This window comes from Lepidochelys kempii, chromosome 10 (genome assembly GCF_965140285.1).
Source record: "Lepidochelys kempii isolate rLepKem1 chromosome 10, rLepKem1.hap1, whole genome shotgun sequence".
Classification (NCBI taxonomy): Eukaryota; Metazoa; Chordata; order Testudines; family Cheloniidae; genus Lepidochelys; species Lepidochelys kempii.
In genome coordinates, this window is record NC_136389.1 from 17171924 (window position 1) to 17192201 (window position 20278).

Here is a 20278-nt window from a genome sequence, read left to right on the forward strand (position 1 = left end):
CTTGGCCCACCATATTAGGAACCTTTGAAGATTATGGGCTGAGATGTCTATGTTATGTAGTATTAAGTTTATTTGGGGGAAGATTTCCTAGCTCTTGTTTTCCTTTTTGTCTCTGCTCCTCCCTGCCTCCTCACCCCCACAGTTGTCAAAAAAAGATGTGTTTTGGGTTGACCAATCCTGACTAATAAAGGGGATGTATGTAGTTCCCTCTACAGCTAACTAAACTGACTCCTGGATTGGCTGGAGGGGATAATTAAACATTGATATTTCCTCCCCCTCCCTCATTGCACTGTTGGGATGGCCTGGTCACAGCTGGTTTTAATAAATGAAAAGACTTGTTAGCTTTAATTTAGTCTGCAACAGTAGTAAAGAGGAAGTACATGTACATTGCTTCTTATCTAGTATTACTTTCCTTTCAACCATATAATGTATCATATTCATTTTTTCCAGAGAGCGGGCCCTGTTAGTGTGACAGCCTTCACCTTTGCAGCACCTGCCATCTGTAACAGCCTTTCCATAGCTTTTCACTTCAGTGAAAATCTGGTCTGAAAACAAATCTCCCTTGCCAATTCATCTTAGTTTCCCTCTTGTAGCCTGACCCAAAGTTGGGTATATGTAATTGTAACTTGAGGATTAACAGGTTTTTGTCCCAAGATCAGGACCAGTAATTATTATATAATTTGGGAACCCCGATGTACCCAGGTGCAACACTTACACCAAAGGAACTTTTTATATATATTTACAAATATATAGTTTATTAATAATTTAGCAAAGTTATATTCACACAAACTTAACAAGGCAAATAGAGATAATACAGAAAGTATATTTGGATGGCCACACTTATACCCTGGAATGTTAACCATTATTTTTTTATTACCGTTATTGTTTTTATTTTCCCCGGTGGTCATTATTTTGCCCCTCCCGCCCCCCGAGGTTTACATTTTTTCAGCCTATTTGCTGCCCCTGGGATGTTACTTTTATAGTAGGTTATGCTGACGCTGCCATGACCAATGCATAGTTAATAAAGGTTTTTATTTGTATTTTCTCCCCTTAAGGTGTCCGTTTTTTATAGGTTGGTATATGTATAATGTTCCCCTGTTAGCATGCACATCTATTTGCTGTCATGGCACCTTTGTGGTCGGAGGTTCTGTCTGGAACCTTTCGGATGCTGGTGTCAGCTATGTTCTGTGGGTGGCTAATGTCAGTATTTTGAACAAAATTCCCCCTCTGGCATACTACTTTCAGTTCCCTATAACTTATAAGTTACTTAAGTTTATTTATACCAACGGTTATAGGCCTCAAGCCTCACACTATCTACTAAAGCCAAATCTTACAAAATAAAAGCCTGTAGGTTCCTTGCATTACTACTAAATATAATAAAGCAGAATAACAAAGCAATAAATATAATGCAGGTAGGCTGGCCCACTGGGCTACACTCTTTTGCTGCTACTTATCCCTGTAGTTGTAGTATTTAGCTTTATAAACTTGTGGGGTATAGTCTGTACTAAAGAGACTTTGCAGACACTTAGATTGTAAACTCCTTGAGGCGGGGATCAACATTCTGTGATGTCACACATCAACATTATGTGTTAGTACGGCACCTGTGCATAATGGGGATGGAATCTCTAGGTGTTACCACAATACAAATATTAATGTCTAGTTTCAGTTGCTGAATAGTAATTGAATTTTATAATTTTTGGTTTATATATATGTATATATAAGGAATTTAACACGTGTGCAATTTAAGTTTGTGTAGTTCCTTACTATATATCGAGTGAAAAGACAAAAAGGTCTTGTAGGTCTTGCTTTGATGGCGATATCTCCTTCTTCTCCAGGAGGCAGAACATTGCCGTGTTCATCTATAATCTAAACCCCAACAAAATACACAATGGTGTTATCTTGGTGTTTAATTTAAGGCATAATTTTCATTAAACTAATAAAATCTGCATGTTTATTTTGACATACTGAATTTAAAAAGTCAATAATAGAAGTGACTATAGCCAGCAAGAGAAGCTTCCCCTCTGAAATGAAACAGAAGAATAAATTTTCATCTGAAGATTCCAAAGCACTATGCAAACATTAATTAAGCTTAGTAACACCCAACTGAGCAAAAAGGAATATAGCAATTGATCAGGTGGGAAAACTGAAGTGCAGAAAGTTGCCCAACAATTTGCCTGCATTAGCAAGTCAGGAATATTCCTTTCCAACATCCTCTAACTCTTCCACTCAGACTGGTGTAAGGCAGTGGCTTTCAAACTTTCCAGACTACTGTACCCCTTTCAGGAATCTGATTTGTCTTTTGTTTACTGAAAAATTCCTTACTTTCTCATTGCTACCATATAACTATAAAATAAATCAACCGGAATATAAATGTTGTACTTACATTTCAGTGTGTAGTATATAGAGCAGTATAAACAAGTCATATGAAATTTTAGTTTGTACTGACCTTGCTAGTGCTTTTATGTAGCCTGTTGTAAAACTAGGCAAATATCTAGATGAGTTGATGTATCCACCAGAAGACCTTTGCGTACCTCCAGGGGTGCATACCCCTAGTTGAGAACCACTGGTGTAGGGAATGTAGTGCAATCACTCAGATAACATATATATAGTTCAATGTATCATCATATGCATTTTTCTAGAGAGAGTTTCTCATTCATTGTCATATCATCCTTCTCTATGGTGTAACTATTGAATGCAGCCTGGGTTTGTTTTTGTTTTTTGTTTCCCCTACTGATTGGCTTATCTCCACCTGGTACGCAGCAAGAAATTTCACAAACTATCTAATGAAAATTTGTATAATGTAAGAGGAATCTGACTTTCTGGAGAGCTAAACTGAAAACAATTCAGCCGGGGGGGGGGGGGGGGAATCCTCTCTTTGACTACCCTAAACTTGCTTTGAGCCTCTCTGAGGAGAAACCAAACCTTCTTACTTAGAGAAAAAGGTCCCGAGGCTTACAGATATGATGCACAATACCTTGACGTCATACGCTGGAGACGGCATTCCCATTGAACCTGGTTTAATTTTCATTCCCTTGAAAGTTCCACAAACCAGCACCTACACCAAAAGGTTGTTAAAAGTAAACTGTACAATCTCATGTATTCAGTTTTTAATTTATATTTAAGATACTCAACTAGTCTGGCAAACAAAGTTACAATATATAGCAACCTCTCTGAGAAACAACAGTGAATGCTTCATTATAATCATACATTCACCTAGTAAACTTCTAGAAACCAAATTCTGCCCTCAGAATTGTGCTTATAGCTCCAATTGAAGGGAATGTGAGTTGTAAATGTAAATCTTTTCCCATCCGAAGCCCACTGAAGTGGGAGTTCTTCTACTGACTTAAATGGGTTTCAGAGTAGCAGCCGTGTTAGTCTGTATTCTCAAAAAGAAAAGGAGTACTTGTGGCACCTTAGAGACTAACAAAGTTATTTGAGCATAAGCTTTTGTGAACTACAGCTCACTTCATCGGATGCATTCAGTGGAAAATACAGTGGGGAGATTTATATACATAGAGAACATGAAACAATGGGTGTTACCATACATACTGTAACAAGAGTGATCACTTAAGGTTCAGTGTGTATGGTAACACCCATTGTTTCATGTTCTCTGTATCTAAATCTCCCCACTGTATTTTCCACTGAATGTATCCGATTAAGTGAGCTGTAGCTCACGAAAGCTTATGCTCAAATAGATTTGTTAGTCTCTAAGTGCCACAAGTACTCCTTTTCTTTTTGACTTAAATGGGCTGATAAAGGCCTTAGTGTTCTGGGTGACTTATTAAAATTAGATTTTTCCATCATCATTTATTATTACAATTGATTTTTCCCTATGAAAGATGACATGACTATATTATTTTTTCAAACTTATTTTCTTAGCAGTCTGAATGGAATTTACATCTGTTTTTTAAAGCATCTGACTATACCGTTTCTGTCTGGCCATAACCTTCATAGATATCCAGGCCGGTTTGCTTTTTCCACTGCTCCATCACTTCTGGGTTGATTGGCTCCCCTGCACTCACACAGTGCTGCAGGCTCTTGAATTTATAGCTTTGTATGAAAGAGTAAAAGGCTGATCAGATTTTAAAAGGGGTTAAAACTGCCACAGTAAGGAAATACATATAAAAGGCAGATTAGATTCTCTCTCTCTTATTTTAGTAGAAATGTGTCAAAAGGAGTTGATTCTGCAGAGGAATTGAGAGTGGGGTGAAAATAATCAGATCTTAAATGACATGAGTTGCTGAGTTGGCTTATGCCGTGAAGCGTGAAGGTTTATATCCTTCCAGAACTCTTCTTTTTTTTTCTGTGTGTGTGTGTTTTAAATCCTCACTACTGTAGCTGTGGAGCCTCTCATATCCATAGCAATATAAAGTCTTTTTTTCATCTCATGGCCTCAATGATATCTTGTGGCAATGAGTTCCACAGGCTAATTGTTCACTGCATGAAAAGTAGTTCCTGTTGTTAGTTTTAATGGTCCAGTCCTGCAAGTGACACCACATGAGCAGACTCCTGTATCTATGCAGAGCCACACTGACTTCACTGGAGCTCTGTGTACGCAGACCCCTGTATCCATACACAGCTCTTCTCAAGTCAGTAGGGCTCCATGTAGGTGCAGGATCTGGGTGGAATCACTTACATGATCAGAATCTCAGTTTGCTGCCGATGCATCCGATGAAGTGAGCTGTAGCTCATGAAAGCTTATGCTCAAATAAATTGGTTAGTCTCTAAGGTGCCACAAGTACTCCTTTTCTTTTTTAGAATTGGCTAATTTACCTTTTGTCCATTCACTATTGTATACTTTTATCATGTCTCCTTTCTACAGACTATACATAAAATATTTACTGAGCCCAGTTCAAACTGAAGATAAATTTGGCACATTGTGAAAGCATGTATGTAAAACTGCATGTTCTGTATTTTACAAGATGTTAAAGGTAAAATAGTCTTTCTTAGTCTAAGCTTTCAATAGGATTTTAAAATACAGAAGAGTCTTGCCATTCAGCCCTAATGATATTATCAAAGGCTTATTCATGCCATAGTAGCATTATCATAATCACCAATTCTTATATATTTCAGTCAAACCGATTTGATACAAACATACCCTTGTAGTTATTGTATTCCAGGAACACCAGTAATGGGGGAAAATGTTTTGATTGCCCTACCAAAGTGGTCTTCCTGTAAACTCAGACTATAAGCTTAAGATCTGATTATAAAAGTATATTTCCAATACGAAAACTCAAAAGTACTGTCAGTGCTCCTAAACTGCTTTTCAAAGTCTTATTCCATTTCACTGTAACTTGCTAAATTTGTAGGAGTTATATTATCCCCATGGCTCATACCATGGTACTCTGACTTTATTTCTAATACGTAAAATACAAGACATCGAGAAATACACAGCAAAATTTATTTTCTGTTGTACCATTGTAAACTTGAGTAACTTAACCAAACTAAAAGCAGAATTTGGCTACTGTTTTGGTAAAATATGATGATCTAATATGATAAAATATTCTGATCGTTGTTTACCTGGTCAGATTATGCTGCACAAGCATTCGATAAGCAGTTGGAGCAGAACAGAAGGTTGTGATGGGAAATTTGGATAGAGTCTAAAGAATGTAAAATAAAAACTGTCTAAATGTTGCAACCAAAAATAACAGTGCTTCCCACAGTTATTTGACTCCCAAGGAAACCTAACTGTAAGATATTTATGTATTTACTAATGTAATAGCTGCAACCAATTTATGAAACACATGAACATAATGTTGACAAACCTTGAAAACACAGCTAGTGTTGAAGTCATAAATACTTTTTCATCTTTAAATAGCTTTTTCGTAAAAATTGAAAATTATTTTATAGTTAGCGTCACATTCCAAGCGTCCTGTCACAGAAGGGTTTGCATTCTCAAAGCATTTCCTTACCGTTACAGCTCTTATTACTCAGAAAACAATTGGAACCAGAAGTATCATCTGTAAAACATTTCCCAAATATGGATACTAGCTAGTGTTTTCCAGCCATCAGAGTAACAAAAGGATATGCAATGTTAAGGACGCTACATTAGAAGTATAGCTTCAATAAGGAGACCGTAGTAGTAGGGATGTGGAATATCCCACGTGAAGTGAATGATGCTTGGCTGTTTCTCATAGCATCCAAAGTTGTGTGTGCAGGATATTATAAAATATAATACCAATGCCAATTTATAAGGTTAAAAAACTCAGTTTTGTATCATCTCCACTCTTCAGTGTTGAAATATTTACAGTTCATGATTGAAATGCCATACAAGATGCTCATGTATCCACTACTGTTGTTCACTGTGTAATAGTAAAACTGCAGAGGATCCAAAAGTGCTTTACAAACTATGGTTTCAGTCCTGCAAATGCTTGTGTGTGTAAGCTTCACTTTATGACGAACAGTAAATGTTTGCAGAATCTTGCACTGTAACTAGGGCTTTTGTTTTGGGGGAGTATTTATTTCATTTTTCAGGGTTTATTTTTAGCAATTTTTGAGTTTTCTGTAGATATTCAAAAATCAGGGTTTTGGCGGCTTTCTCTTTGTATATATTGTAATGAGTAATGTATATTATATACATTACTCAGTGTTAGAGCCCCATATTTTTTCAAATGCAAAATAACAAAATTTTAAAAAACAGCATATTGTACTTACTCCTGTGACTTCTGTCCATGGGGCTGGGCCTAGCTCCCTGCTTTGGGCATTGCAACCTGGAGCACGGGGTCACAGCACCACTCAGGTGCTGCCCATTTGCCCTTCCAATATGACAGTGGGGAGACAGGCCAAATTTGAGTGAGTGGTATTCTGACCTGGCATGTGGGATTGCAGCACTCCTCTCTCAAATTTGGCTGGCAGTCTCCCTGTCATGACGGAGGGGTGTCTGAGCCAAACCTGAGTGGCGCTGTAACCCTCTGTGCACGAGCTTGCAATGCACAGAGCAGGGAGCTGGGCCCAGGCCTGTGGGAGAAAGGCTCCTACTGCAGGGTGAGTGCAGGGTGAGTTCTCTCTGCAACACCGCTCACGGCCTCCCACCCCCTCAGGGAAATATCTGAGACCCCCAGGACCTCCCATCCCAGAGGGAGGATCCAGCCCCCCACCCCTCCCAGGACTCCCACAATAAAACAAAAGAAAAGAAAATTCCCTCCCAAAAAATAAAATGAAAAATTATAAAAATTAAAAAGAATGTCATGGGCTCTGCTCAGTATAGCGGTATAGACCACAATGAGTAATCTGTTTGTAATGTTCCCTAATGCACTTTAACATAGTACTGTTTCAAACGGCACTACTTTAACATGCACTAAGAAACCTTTAGTGTGCACCGGCAGGGTCTATACAGACCAATTCATCATAGAATCATAGAACTGGAAGGGACCACGAGAGGTCATCTAGTCCGGTCCCCTGCACTCAAGGCACGACTAAGTATTATCTAGACAATCCCTAACAGGTGTTTGCACAATACATAAGCGTGCTTTAGAAATCACATCCCCATAGTCCACATGACTGTTCCATATAGACAAGCCCTTAGATACAAGTAAGCATTTCCAGGGTTTTTCTGGTGTTTACTGGATAAACACCGATATCTTCTTATTTTTTTGTTTTTTAAATCGGGGGTGTTTTATCTGTGTTTATTGGTGAAAACCTCAAATCAGAAGCTCTCACTATAATGTCTGCTCAGCAAAGCACTTACGCACATGCTGACATTTGATGCCAATGTGATTCAAGCTCCTAATTGAAGGTAAACAGGTGCTTAAGCAATTTGTTGAATCAGGACCTATATAAATATATATCACTACTAAAATGTGGTTGGTGACCTCTTCGGTGAAGGGCTGTAGCCAAGAAGCATGCTGTCTGCTGTACAGTGGGAGAGGTGAACATCTGGGCAAGAGCAGCAAGGGAGGAAAACCATGCTATTACGAAAATGCCATTGTTCTCGTAACTTACATCTAGGACAGTGGTTGGGTCAAAACGTGGCATGCTGTGTATAAACACACATGCCCCCTGAATCCATGGTGCAAAAATGCTACTCCAAGCTGACTTTGCCCAGCCTGTGTCTGATGTATTCCAGAGTACGTCGGAGGAGGTTAAATCCAGCCAGTACCTGGTAAAGAAAAATCTGTGAACAATTCTTTTAAACAGAATAAATATAAAAATATCAGCAAAAATATTACTGGGACAAACAGTGACTGTCTTGTCTTAATTGAGATTTGTGAACAGCTGAAACCCCCAACAAGAGTTAGCCACCAAACATGCCCACTGTGTCATTATTATAGATTAGCTTTGCATTTTTTTCATTAAAATATTGTACCAGTACAAAGGCTTATGATGTCTCAAAACAGAGCATCTTGAATTCATATTTGTGAATTTGTAGGGGATTTTGTTTAGTTTGTTTTTCAGGGGGTAAGAGTTTCTCATTTTATTTCACATTTATTTGGTGTTCTCTTATCTATGATTACTTGCCAGTCATAGTGGAATGTACTACAGTATCAATGTTATTTTCCCAAGGTAAAATATTCCACGAATCAGTACAGGCTTTGCAAAGTTCTGAGCTTTCATAAAGTTATTTTGTTTTTGTGGGAGATATTCAGTGCATTTCTCATACACGCTGATAAACCCATGCCTTTATAAACCTTACGAAACCACAAACTTTCTCTTTTTATAAAGGTCCTTACAGATGCTTTATAAATCACCTGATCTTCTTTGAAGATCCATTAGGAGAGGTTGGTTCCCTTCTTAATAGATAGTGTTGGATTTTTTTTTTTAAGATAAGTAAAGCGACTACATACCAGTGCTCTGATTCAATCTACCATAACTGGCTAGTGGAATTACTCAAATTAATTCTTGTCTCCTGGAACAATAATCTTGTCATGAATTAAATGAAACTTTGATATTTTCTAAGCTATTGAAACAGAAAGATATTAGTGAAGTGCTATGCTTCCTTCACTTCTGCCGTGTGACGCTTTTGAAGAAATACCCACGTGGTTTAAAGCAGTTATGATCCATACCTTCCATTTACAGTCTGTCCAATGCCATAACTACTGTGGGAATGTTCAGTCATTTTTGGGGACCCTGTTGTTCCACTGGTAAAAAAGATGGTCATTGGATCTTGATTCCTCGTGGTCACACAGTTGTGATCAGCATTAGCGTTTCTTTAAAAAATACAAGATGGTGAATAAAGTAAGCAAAAAAAGATAACGTATGGATCCCAGATGATGTTCAAATAAAACAAAAACTGCAGAGTTACAAGAGATGGTGCTTATCTGCACTGAAGGAAGTAGCTTTTCCCCAGATTTATCTTTAGAGAAGTGGGACTATATATCAAGGAGAATGCACAGAACTTGGCTGCATATTAACAGGTCAGATGGCATGAGATCTGGCATAAAAAAAAAAACTGCAAACTTTACATTTCAGTTTTCCCCTTTTTTTCTTTCTCTCACCATCTGCATTTAAAAATTTCACATTAAAAGAAAATCTTGTGATAATAATCAACTGAAAGGGATGTCTACATTTGGAATTAGGGGTGCGATTCCCAGCTCTATGCACTAAAAATAGAATTTTAGGCTAGCTGCCCTGAGTATGTGCCTAAGGTTTCTGATAGGCACTTATTTGGGATAGCCAGTCCATTTTACCACTCGTGCCTCAGTGGCTATGTTCTATTTTTAGCACGCTAGCTTGATGAAAGCTAACGCGATTATGTGTCCTCAAACTGGGGATCACACCCCTACCCTCAGAGCTCAGCAGTGCACCCCTGCCATATGCCAAGGAAATAAGTGGGAGAGTACTTGGCTCCACCCACCCACAATACCAGTAAGCACAGCTGAGCTGGGGCAGTGAGATATACCAGGGAAAGCGTTAGCCTAATTATGAAGAACTGAGTGTGAGCCTTTGATCAGTTTGTCCACACCATTGTGAACTGGGACCATGGAATCAATGTTGTTATTTGAACACAGCATTTCCTAAGCTTTTAATAGCTGAGCCCCACCCTCTTAAGAAAATAAAACCAATCACGTCCCCATTTTAGCCCCACTATATTAGCAGGTCAGCATGGGGGAAACTAGGATTACCAATGTTCTGTGCCAACAATCCCCAGCTAGTCCCTTGCATCTTCCATGGAGGGTGTTCCACCCCTGGGAAAATGCTGCCTGAACATGTATTTTATGGTTAAATACTAGTTCGTACACACTAAATACAAACAAAACGGGCACTGGCCTGTTTCTTGTTCCAGCCAGTCAATAGAATTACATGCTCATTGGTATTTTTTTCCAATGTTCATTTCTCCCCCTTCTAAAGAGATGAATATGTTTCACCATATTCAGTGTTAACACTTATTATTAACAAACTAGCCGCCAGGCTTTTCTTTCACGTTACTGCAGCACTTTCACAGTGGCAGCTACTCACGTAAATAGGTCTTTAAAGTTCAGCCATCCTTCCAGGTGGTCCTCTGACACAATTAGCTTGAATTTCAAAGACTGGCATTTGGACACAATGCAATCTATAGCTGGTGCCAAAACATGATCAGTGATAATACACTTTGCCTTTGATGTTTGTACTCTATGAAGAATATCTTTTGCTGTCAACTGTGTTGTCCCAGGAATAAGGACAGTTCCTAAAGGAAGAGCCAAGTTTAAAATTTAATAATAGGATTGTACAAATCTATGAACTAAATTCTTCCCACCTCACGCTTAATAATAGATCCACGAGCTTCAGAAGTTATGTCTGTGAGTAAGTGAATAGGATTTGGCCCTGTGTTTGTACATATATTGCTTTTACACCGACTGAATTATAAATTAGGATCAATATAAATTAGCAAGTACTATCACACAAAATGTCTTTAGCATGGTGGGATAAGAGAAGCCAGTAATAGAAAGATTTCCCTCATGTGGAAGTGATATACTTGTAAGAATGATGGGTTGAATATTTATTAATAAGAGTCAATGGGTTAATGTCTCTTAGGAGTTTGATAGCTTCACCTTCTTCCTTCAAATGGTCTCTTCCTTCCATTCCCACCCTTCATCATGTATCTCATGTGTTTTACTATGGGAGCCAATTAGCAACATAGATAAAACTTCAAGCCCTATGTAAAAGACACTATTCTACAAGCAGCCTGTGTCTATATGCACATATATAGAGATACAGATTATTAGCTATATGATTGGTTGTACTAGAGAGGGAGGATGGACTTGTGGATAACGGTCTGGACTTGGACTCAGGAGATCCGAGTCTAAGGGCTTGTCTACACTTACTGGGGATCGACGAATGGCTCCTGGACGCCACTGGATTGAGAAGATCTTGTCAACATCGCATAGTAGATCTAAGCTACATCGATTTGAGTTACGCTATTCACGTAACTTATCTTAGTTAAGCTATTACCAGCAGGACAGTGGGGTGGGAGGAGGTATTGTTTCATATTCTCTGTGTGTATATAAAGTCTGCTGCAGTTTCCACGGTATGCATCCGATGAAGTGAGCTGTAGCTCACGAAAGCTCATGCTCAAATAAATTGGTTAGTCTCTAAGGTGCCACAAGTACTCCTTTTCTTTTTGCGAATACAGACTAACACGGCTGTTACTCTGAAACCTAAATATTTAACAAATCCCGTTGGCAAAAACTTGGCCACACAAATATAAATGTGTGCTATTGCTCTTGCAAGCAGGTAATGGGCACATTTGCAGTTTGTCATGAGCAGTGGAGGAGGACAGTGATAGTAGACACATGGGATAGTAGGTTTTGTTAATGGGAGAAGTAAAGTATGCCTGAAAATCCAATAGTACAAATGAAGACAGATCTTGATGTTACAAGCATTTTTTTAGCTGTACAGCATTAGTGTTTCTCATCCTGGATGTGTTTGTAGTTTTGACCTCATTAATTACTGATTATTGATTATTTCATTCATAATTCCTATTATTTTTACTGACCTGTTCGCATACAAGCCACATTTATTAGCCACCATTCTGGTATCCGGGGTAGAATCAGCATAACTCTGTCTCCTTTCTGCAGACCACATACCTCAGAGAGTACATTGGCCACTTTTCTGGAGCGGAATCCAAGCTCCTCAAAGTTCCACCTCACCTCATCGCCTTTATCGTTTACCCACCACAGGGCTAGCCTTGTAGACCTCTTTCCTTCCTAATGAACAACACGTCATGTTGTAAGTACTTAGCTTGATATGGATGTAACTGTCCCTCAAGTCAACTTTCCAAGACAGAGGAATGTTCATGACTTATACACAAAGGCGGAAGTCCTGGCCCCACTGAAATCTGTAGAGTTTTGCCATTAACTTCAATGGAGCTAGGATTTCACCCCAGATTTAGAATAGTCTATAGATGTCAAATTCCTTTCCTGAAGCTAACACATTAGATAATGAGCAAATGCTGCACAATGGCTAGCGCAGAAAACCGACGGTCACTTTGGCTCTGGCCATGCCTACGTTTTCCAAAGTGGCCTGTAATTTTAGATGCCTCAATGTTTGGGGGATTGTACCCAGATAGATACCTACAGCCTGGGTTTCAGATGGGTGGAATACCCACAGCTCAGACTGACTTCAACTGCAGTGGGGGGAGGGGAGGTGCTCAGCACTTCTTAAAATTAGCCCAAAGGTCCAAATATCTAAACACCCAAAATCAGAAACTCCTTTTGAAAATACAGATCTAAACCTCTCTGAGTCTGATTCACCATTTGTCAGCAGAGGTTACTGTGTGTGTCGGGGTGTCGTGTGGCTAAAGTAACTGATGCTTGTAAAGTGCATTGAAATCCTTGGCTAAAACTTGCTATTGAGGGACCAACTGTTATTTATGAATAGGGTGTAGGTAATGTGCTAGCTGAGATCTTCAACGGTGCGTCAGAGATCTGTACATACGAAGAACAAGTTCCATTTCAAAGTAATATAATGTGTAATTGTCAGGCATTGGTAACAAGGTGAGATTTTTATTTGTGCATTTTAAGGAGAAATCCTGCGCCTCCTTCTTTGGCCACAGACCTCTTCTTCAGATGTTGATTCTTGAAAAATGTTGCTTGCATCCTGCGAAAAGTTGTCTTTATTGCCTAGGAATGATAACCTCATATTATGTGATAGTGATGATTCATCCCCATACATTTTAGCACCCCATTTTTCCGACAGAAAGACTGAGACACAGAGAATTTGTGATTTGTCTCCAGGTCTAATCCAGCATCTCTTCTACCTATTACTAGTATTTCTATTATAGTCATGTCCCCAATCCAGACTGAGGTCCTTCTGTGCTAAGTGTTGTACATACACATAGAGATAATTCCTGACTTGAAGAGTTTACATTCTAAGTAGACAAGACAGATGAAGGGTAGCAAGTGAAATTTGCAGATGGGAATTGAGGCACAGAGAGGTTAAGGTTTGGTCTACACTACCAACTTATGTGAGTATAACTATGTCGCTCAGGGGTGTGGATTCCTGAGTGATGCAGTTATACTGACCTATCCCATGGTGTGGACAGCACTATGTTGACAGGAGGTCTTCTCCTGTTGACATAGCTACCTCCTCTCAGGGAGGTGGTGTGCCTACGCCAACAGGAGAAGCAATCCCATCGGTAGGTAGCATCTTCACTAAGTGCTATAGCGGTGCAGCTGCCCCGGCGCGGCTCTGTAAATGTTGACAAGCCCTCTGTGATTTACCCAAACTCACACAGGAAGACAGTGGTGGAGCTCAGATCTTCTGAGTCTCAGGGCATTGTCTCAGTCACAAGACCCTCTTTCCTCTGTTACTCATGCTCACAGTCTCGTTGCACTCAGGAAGGCTATTTAAGTAAGCAAGAGCTATCAGACTGGGCCCAAAAGCAGTGGAGCATCTAGAACTTGGGAATTCCTGGCTGTTAGTCCTATACTCCAGCTGCATTGCCTCTCTGAACTGAGCGGGTTACCAATCTGTAGCCCGAAAGGAATAACACTTGCTTCTGCCAACTATGTTTTTCCTCTGATACCCAACATGAAAAATCTTAGGATAAGGAAGTTAAAGGACTGTTACCTTTTCCATTTCAGTCCATTTGTCCAGCACATCAGTTGCAAAATTGAAGTATTCTGGCACCTCTGGTTTGTACTGTTGTTTTAAGGATTCATAGTTTAAAAAATTCTGAGGGGCCAATACCCTGTAGCCTTTTTTAGAGAATCGGAAGGATGCAGTCAAGGGAGTCCACAGGAACCTAAAGCTTTGGGTTTTCAGTAAAAGCTGCACGACAGCACAAGCCATAATGGGTCCTTTCAGGTTATTCTGCATTCAGGATAGTCTTTGAGGACCATCTATCTGAAAAACTATACATCAAAATACACACACAAAGTAAAGAATTGCCATGTGGTTTCAAAATAGAATTAAAATGTCCTTATAGGTCAACTATGAAATAATTGAACATTATAATGCACTTTCTTAATACCCTCCCCCAGATTATCATGTGCCCCTCACTTTGAACTGTTAAAATATTGTTACAAATGTATAATCTGGATGTGCTATGAGGGTCTTTTACTGCAATTGTCCTGCTTCACACCAACCAGAAAACAAGTAGGGCTGAAGAGCCCCTATTACAGGCTCCAGCTGTCCCTGATAACTGCCACCCCCTACCTCACTGGTTTTGCTTAAAAAGTATGTCAATGTTTAGGGGGAGAAGACTCATAAAATAGCATTCTGCATTAATCACCAAAGCAGGGATTAAACCATCGCCACCTAAATAAAACAACCCCATGTAGTCCCCTCAATGAACTATGTATTTATAGGTATTTCACAGTCAAGAAGAATATAAGATCATGGCAAAACCCCAGCTGTATAGGCAGCATCACTCAGCCTGTGTCTAGAGGTGGAATGACTCAAAGAGATCAGTGCATACTTGCTATAATGATTGTATTGTATTGTATAATGATTGTTCACAAGCTGAACTAGCTATTCACAGAAAGCAGAACTAAGTAACAAATCTTCTGTCCTAAACAGGTTCATATACTGCCCTCATCACTGTAGTAGCACAGTGAACCTCCCAATAGTGCAGTAAGCAACATTACTAACATCTGTCACCTGTGGGCATTCTTTCTCTCTGCCCCAGGGAGTACATTCTGTTTGAGATATAGTGTTTTGTTTGGGCAAGTTTCTTTCTTTCTTTCTTTCTTTCTTTCTTTCTTTCTTTCTTTCTTTCTTTCTTTCTTTCTTTCTTTCTTTCTTTCTTTCTTTCTAAACTGTGCTATGTGTCTATATATTTGAAGCCCTGCACTTGGAATGAAAAGTGGTGATAAGATAAGAATCTGGTTCCGCTTTAGAATTGAAAATCACAATAAAAATGCCTAGCAATAGATTAGGGGATGCAATGTGCACATGAAAACGATTCTACTTGCAGGTAGAAGGAAGGAATTAGAATAGGGAGAGGGGGCTAGCCACAGAGGATGCACTTTTTAATGCATTTATATCTGCAGGACAGCCTGGAGACAGTCATGCTCCACCCTTGGCATTGCTACAGCAGTGCCGTGTAAATCCTGGAACCATGGGACACCATCACAGGGAGGCCAATAAAGACCAGTACCCAGAGACAGAAGGAAAATATCAGCATGAAAAATCTGAAACAACCACGTGTTTAAACCTTGGATACAAAACAGTCTAGGAGTCATTTATATTCATTAGTGAATACGCAATTGGGACCTGATTCAGCATCCCTTGTGCACTGAAACTTTAATCTCCAGAGCTGTCAATGTGGCACTGTTCATGTGCATTAATATTCACATTTAAAAAAAATACTCCAGCTGCTAAGTTGCAATGTATAATCGAGAGGCACTAGTATTGCTATACTCTTGCAAATGCATGAACATACTTTACAGTCCAGTCACATTAACCATGGCTTTTGGCTGAGTGCAATCTTAATAAACAATAGACAATGCAAAGCCAGAATGTAAGCGATTAAAAAATAGCAGGGAACACATTGTTCTGCAGAGTGCACCAACAGTCTTGTGTGAGTTACCGCCTAGCCAGAATGTTACCTGGTACAGCAATATGTTTAGTAACTCGACTATATTCTGCAAGGAGCAGCATTGCCAGGTGCAGCCTAATAACCTTTGGCCATACTTCTGATGGACACAACTCCTCAATGAGGCCAGCAGAGATGTCAAGCAACGAGATTTTAAATGTCTCCTTGAAACACATGCAGCAAAATTAATCCTCACAAGAGGGAGAAGATTTAAAAACTTCCTGATAATCGATCCAACGTGAAGGACTCGCCCACATCCAAAGAGCAAAACCTAGCAATAAATCTGTAAAGGTTGGAAGCTTCTAATTGGATAAATATTTACCCAACAGTTAAACACACTATGCAAAGCCGAGTTTGTTCAATGATATTTGTACTGAGTAAACAGGCACCAACTAAGGAAAAGGAGGTGGTTTGGGGACAAAACTGATCTGTGGCATTCAATCTCCATGTGAGCTATAAAGAGACCCAGGAGAGACTCACCTACATAAAAGAGGGAAAGCCGGAAAAGGACGACTGACATGAGCGAGGCAGAGAAACACAGATGAGAGGAAAACTAATATTGGCACTATACCAAAAATGTCCCTGGCAGCTGCCCAGGGGGTTCAGTCCCCCTTTGCCATCCCCAGCACCAAACCTGATCTGCACCTCTTTCAATCATCCTCCTTATAAAAGACACCTGTCATTTCAGACCCAAATGCCCCACTGCCTCGCACAGTTGGGGAGGGCCTCTCAGAGCTGTCCTAGCTGATCTCCATCAGAAACCTTAACTAGACCACATCAGCCCTTAACTAGATTTAATGTAATAGACCACACTGACTGTGCTAAAGTAATGACTCCCACAACATCACTCACAGTGTCCTACTGTCTGCACTGCGTTACTGTGCCTAGGGCACCCAGTACTAGGGTCCCTGCTATGCACCATGTCCCTCAGAGACACGCGGGTAACAGCGCGCTGCTAACACTGAGCGTGGCAAGAATGCTCCAGACTCACACAAAGGGCTGCCAAATCCTGCACTCACAGGAAAGAAGCTGATGTTTTTCTGCACAACTCGGAAGCAAGGTGGAAAGTGCAGGATATCCTGTTCCCTCCCCCCCAACTCCCGAGGCTGTGCACTGATAAAGCACAGCTAAGAGCCAAGGCACACCCTCTCTGATCTGCTTGGTGCACTCACAGCCTCTCACTCCAGCCCCAGGGAGTGCACAGGTTTCGTAAACTCCTCCTGCTGCTGGATGATCAACCCACAGCCCCCAAGCGGTGGCTCTGGGGCCTGGGACCAGCAGGAAATTTGCAGAAACGCTCATCAGAAATATTTGGATCAACTGATTCTGTGGTTGCGGGATGCACGGAAAGAAAACCGATGTCGCTTTTATGCATTTTAGCATTTATGTCGTGTGCTTTCTCCACAAGAACTATCAGCTGCCCTGCTGTGAGCTTTTTGACCATGCCAGACTTGGGCAACCTGCACTGGGGAGAATTGATGTTAACTGTCACATGGAAACCTCCACAGAATCAAAAAGAAAAAATTGGGGATTGGTCCTGCTTTGAGCAGGGGGTTGGACTAGATGATCTCCTGAGGTCCCTTCTAACCCTGATAGTCTATAATTAAGAAAGGGCTCTAGAAGGATTCCCCCAAAAAAGGTAGTTGCTCTCTCCCTAACAGTTAGTGAGACATGCAGCAGGTCTGCATGAGTGAGATTTTAAATGTCCCTGAAATATACACAGAAAAATCCTTCAACAGAGGAGGCAGAAAAGCTTTCTCCTAAGGAATCCTCGGATGAAAGATTAAATTGCCACAAAGGATGCATGAAAGTTAATAGAAAATGATGGAGAAACTTTTTGGTTTTTTGACAACATGACAACCTAATCTCTTTTAAATTGTTTTTGTGCATCATTCTTTTAGATGAGGCATAAAGCTGGTTTTCGGGGTACATGTTGTCATTTAGAAATCTCATGGCACTTTTCACAAGAGTAGAGCCCTGAATCCCAGTGTCCTTATTAAAGTCTGCTACCTAAAACTCACCAAGCAGCAGCATCTGGAGAAATTATTCTTTGCTTCATGTTTTTCACCTGTTTTGTAATGTTACTATGTGCTCTAAGAAGACATCTATCACCATTCACTTCACAGGTAGCTGGCTGCTGCATTTCAATACAGACTGAAGTGGTTCCTTTATTAAAAACCCCTCCTGCAAACACTTATATATGCCTGCTTTACTTTATGCACTATGAGTAGTCTGGTTGCCTTCACGGGGATTACTCACATGCTTAAAATTAAGCACATTTGAAATCTTTGCAATAGCAGTATTTTGACAGCTGAATCATGTTAAGGCCTTGTTCCTGCAATCCTAACCAATCACAAATATCATACAGTTCATCTGGTTCTTCTGACAAGGGATGGCCTTTATTTTATACCCAAAAGTACCTGTACCATAGAGAAAGCCTATTTTTCCGCTCTGTAAATGTAAATTAGTAATGTTTTAAATGATTAATTAGGAAAATATGGATACATTCCAAACCAAGAGCCTGATTCTGCAATTTTTACACGGAGTAGTATGGGGCTACTTGTAAGTGCCTTTAAAATATGGATTGTACAATGGGGCACAATTGGGAATCTTTCCATTTACTTCAATGGGCTTTGGATCAGGCCCCAAGTTAGCATCTCTTTATATTCTGCAATTTATTAACTCCAATTCTGGACCTTTAATTCTGAGAGCCAAAGTTCTACAAAAGCATAAATCAACAAGATTCCAATCTATCAAAACTCCAATTCACTTTGTCTTCAGATCACTGTAGTGGGATAAAGTATTTTACATTCAGACCGAGCTATTAACAGTTCAGATCAATCAGTATTTTAAAGACCAGTTTCTCTCCTAATACTTTCCATATCAATAAGAGAAGGGTTCTTGGGGTTTTTTTACAACAGACTCTTGCTTGTGTATATAAGTTTAGCCTAAAGCCTAGAGAATCCAGGTCTATTATTATGATGATGATGATATTTACTACTTGTGCTGCTACAGTGTATACAGGCTCCAGTCAGGGAGCATGGCTTCGTTGTGCTCGACACGCTACAGTTAGGCAGTATTGCCAACTGCCACAATTCTGTTTTGAGCATCTTGATATTTAATATTTTTCTGAAATCCCTAGCTCCTGGAGTCTAGTGATTACTTCAGAATCTCAGCTTTGTTGTTTTTTTTAACGTGAGTTTCTAGTCTCCATGGTGGCAGAGAAAAGCTTGAAAATGTGACATGCATGCACCCTAAAGGCTAAGAAATCAGAAGGCAAATTCTCTCTGTGACTTTAAGAACTCCTCAGTGCCAACTGCCAAAGGGTTCACTGTTCAGTAAGAGCAACTCCTGTTAGGCCTGACAAACTCACTACACCTAACACTTTGCTGTCATAGTATTTATCTATAAAGACTGTTACAAGGACAGTGCTTTCTGCACACATGAAAGTCGCTGGGACGTGACTTTAGTTGAGAAGCTGTTTTAGACAAGGATTTTAGTCTGTTAAAGTAAGTTTAGACTCTCAGCGTGTTATACTTTTTGTTTAATAAATAACCTGTTGTTCTTACTATCCTTACTTGCTCCTAAAATCTTAACCTTTGTTAAGAAACATACTTGTTTTCACTATAAATAGATTACAGGGTTGTGTCCTTATAAAGGATTGGATCCTGAGCTGTGCCAGTCAAGCTGTGTGAACTCTGTCCCTTCGGAGACAGCTTACCTGGTTATTTCTACGTGTCCAGTGACACGGGTGGGATACGACTGAGGGAGACTCTGGCAAAGGGGCTGGAGGTTGATGTGTGTTTATCACTAGCCTGTATCGCAAAGATGAGGTCTACAGAAACCAGGAAGTTAAGTCAGTGTTTATCTGCGGCCAGAGGCTGTTGGTTTCAGGGAGCTGAGGTACAGCAAATATGCGGCAAAACTGCTTCATGCTGCAGGCAGATGGTGATGAGGTTCTTCACAAGCTTGTGTACCTCTGGGGAGTATTGCATCCTTTCCCCCAAAAATACTGTTTTGAGGGGGAAACTCAGGATTTTTGAGACCTGACGCAATTTCTGAGTGCGGGAGTTGGCAATTTCTCCTCTATAGAATAATGAAACACGCGGTCCCTGACCCAAAGTCACCTAAAGTTGTAGGATAAACCAAACCGACAGTCTCGTCCACGTGCTTTGCTTGGGTGGGGGGAATGCTTTAGGACAACAGATAAATAAGGGCCGGTAAAGGCACTAGAGTCAGAAACGGGGTGAGCACAGCCAGCGCCGGCTCACCTTTGTGCGGCTGTGGCTACCCACACCGCTCCCCCTTTTCCCCCATGGCCGC

The 20278-nt window shown here is 40.2% G+C and overlaps 1 protein-coding gene across 5 annotated transcripts in view; it reads right to left on the reverse strand.

Moving 5' to 3' along the window:
- Nucleotides 1–17054, reverse strand: part of LOC140918260 (acyl-coenzyme A synthetase ACSM3, mitochondrial) — a 26679-nt gene extending 9625 nt beyond the window's left edge. For 3 of the 5 annotated variants that reach the window (XR_012161131.1, XM_073362232.1, XM_073362235.2), the window contains exons 1-10: nt 16947–17054; nt 13987–14270; nt 11912–12122; nt 10396–10603; nt 9003–9146; nt 7942–8098; nt 5521–5600; nt 3927–4050; nt 2975–3055; nt 1765–1866 (exon numbers count right to left, since the gene is read on the reverse strand). Coding sequence is in view for 4 of the 5 variants with exons in the window: in XM_073362232.1 (XP_073218333.1) it covers nt 1765–1866; nt 2975–3055; nt 3927–4050; nt 5521–5600; nt 7942–8098; nt 9003–9146; nt 10396–10603; nt 11912–12122; nt 13987–14235 (1356 nt within the window). In the remaining variant the exon portion in view is untranslated. Of the gene's footprint in view, nt 1–1764; nt 1867–2974; nt 3056–3926; nt 4051–5520; nt 5601–7941; nt 8099–9002; nt 9147–10395; nt 10604–11911; nt 12123–13986; nt 14271–15968; nt 16454–16946 lie in introns of those variants that run through there. The other 2 variants (XM_073362233.1, XM_073362234.2) reach the window with 2 other exon arrangements.
- Nucleotides 17055–20278: the final 3224 nt, after the last annotated feature.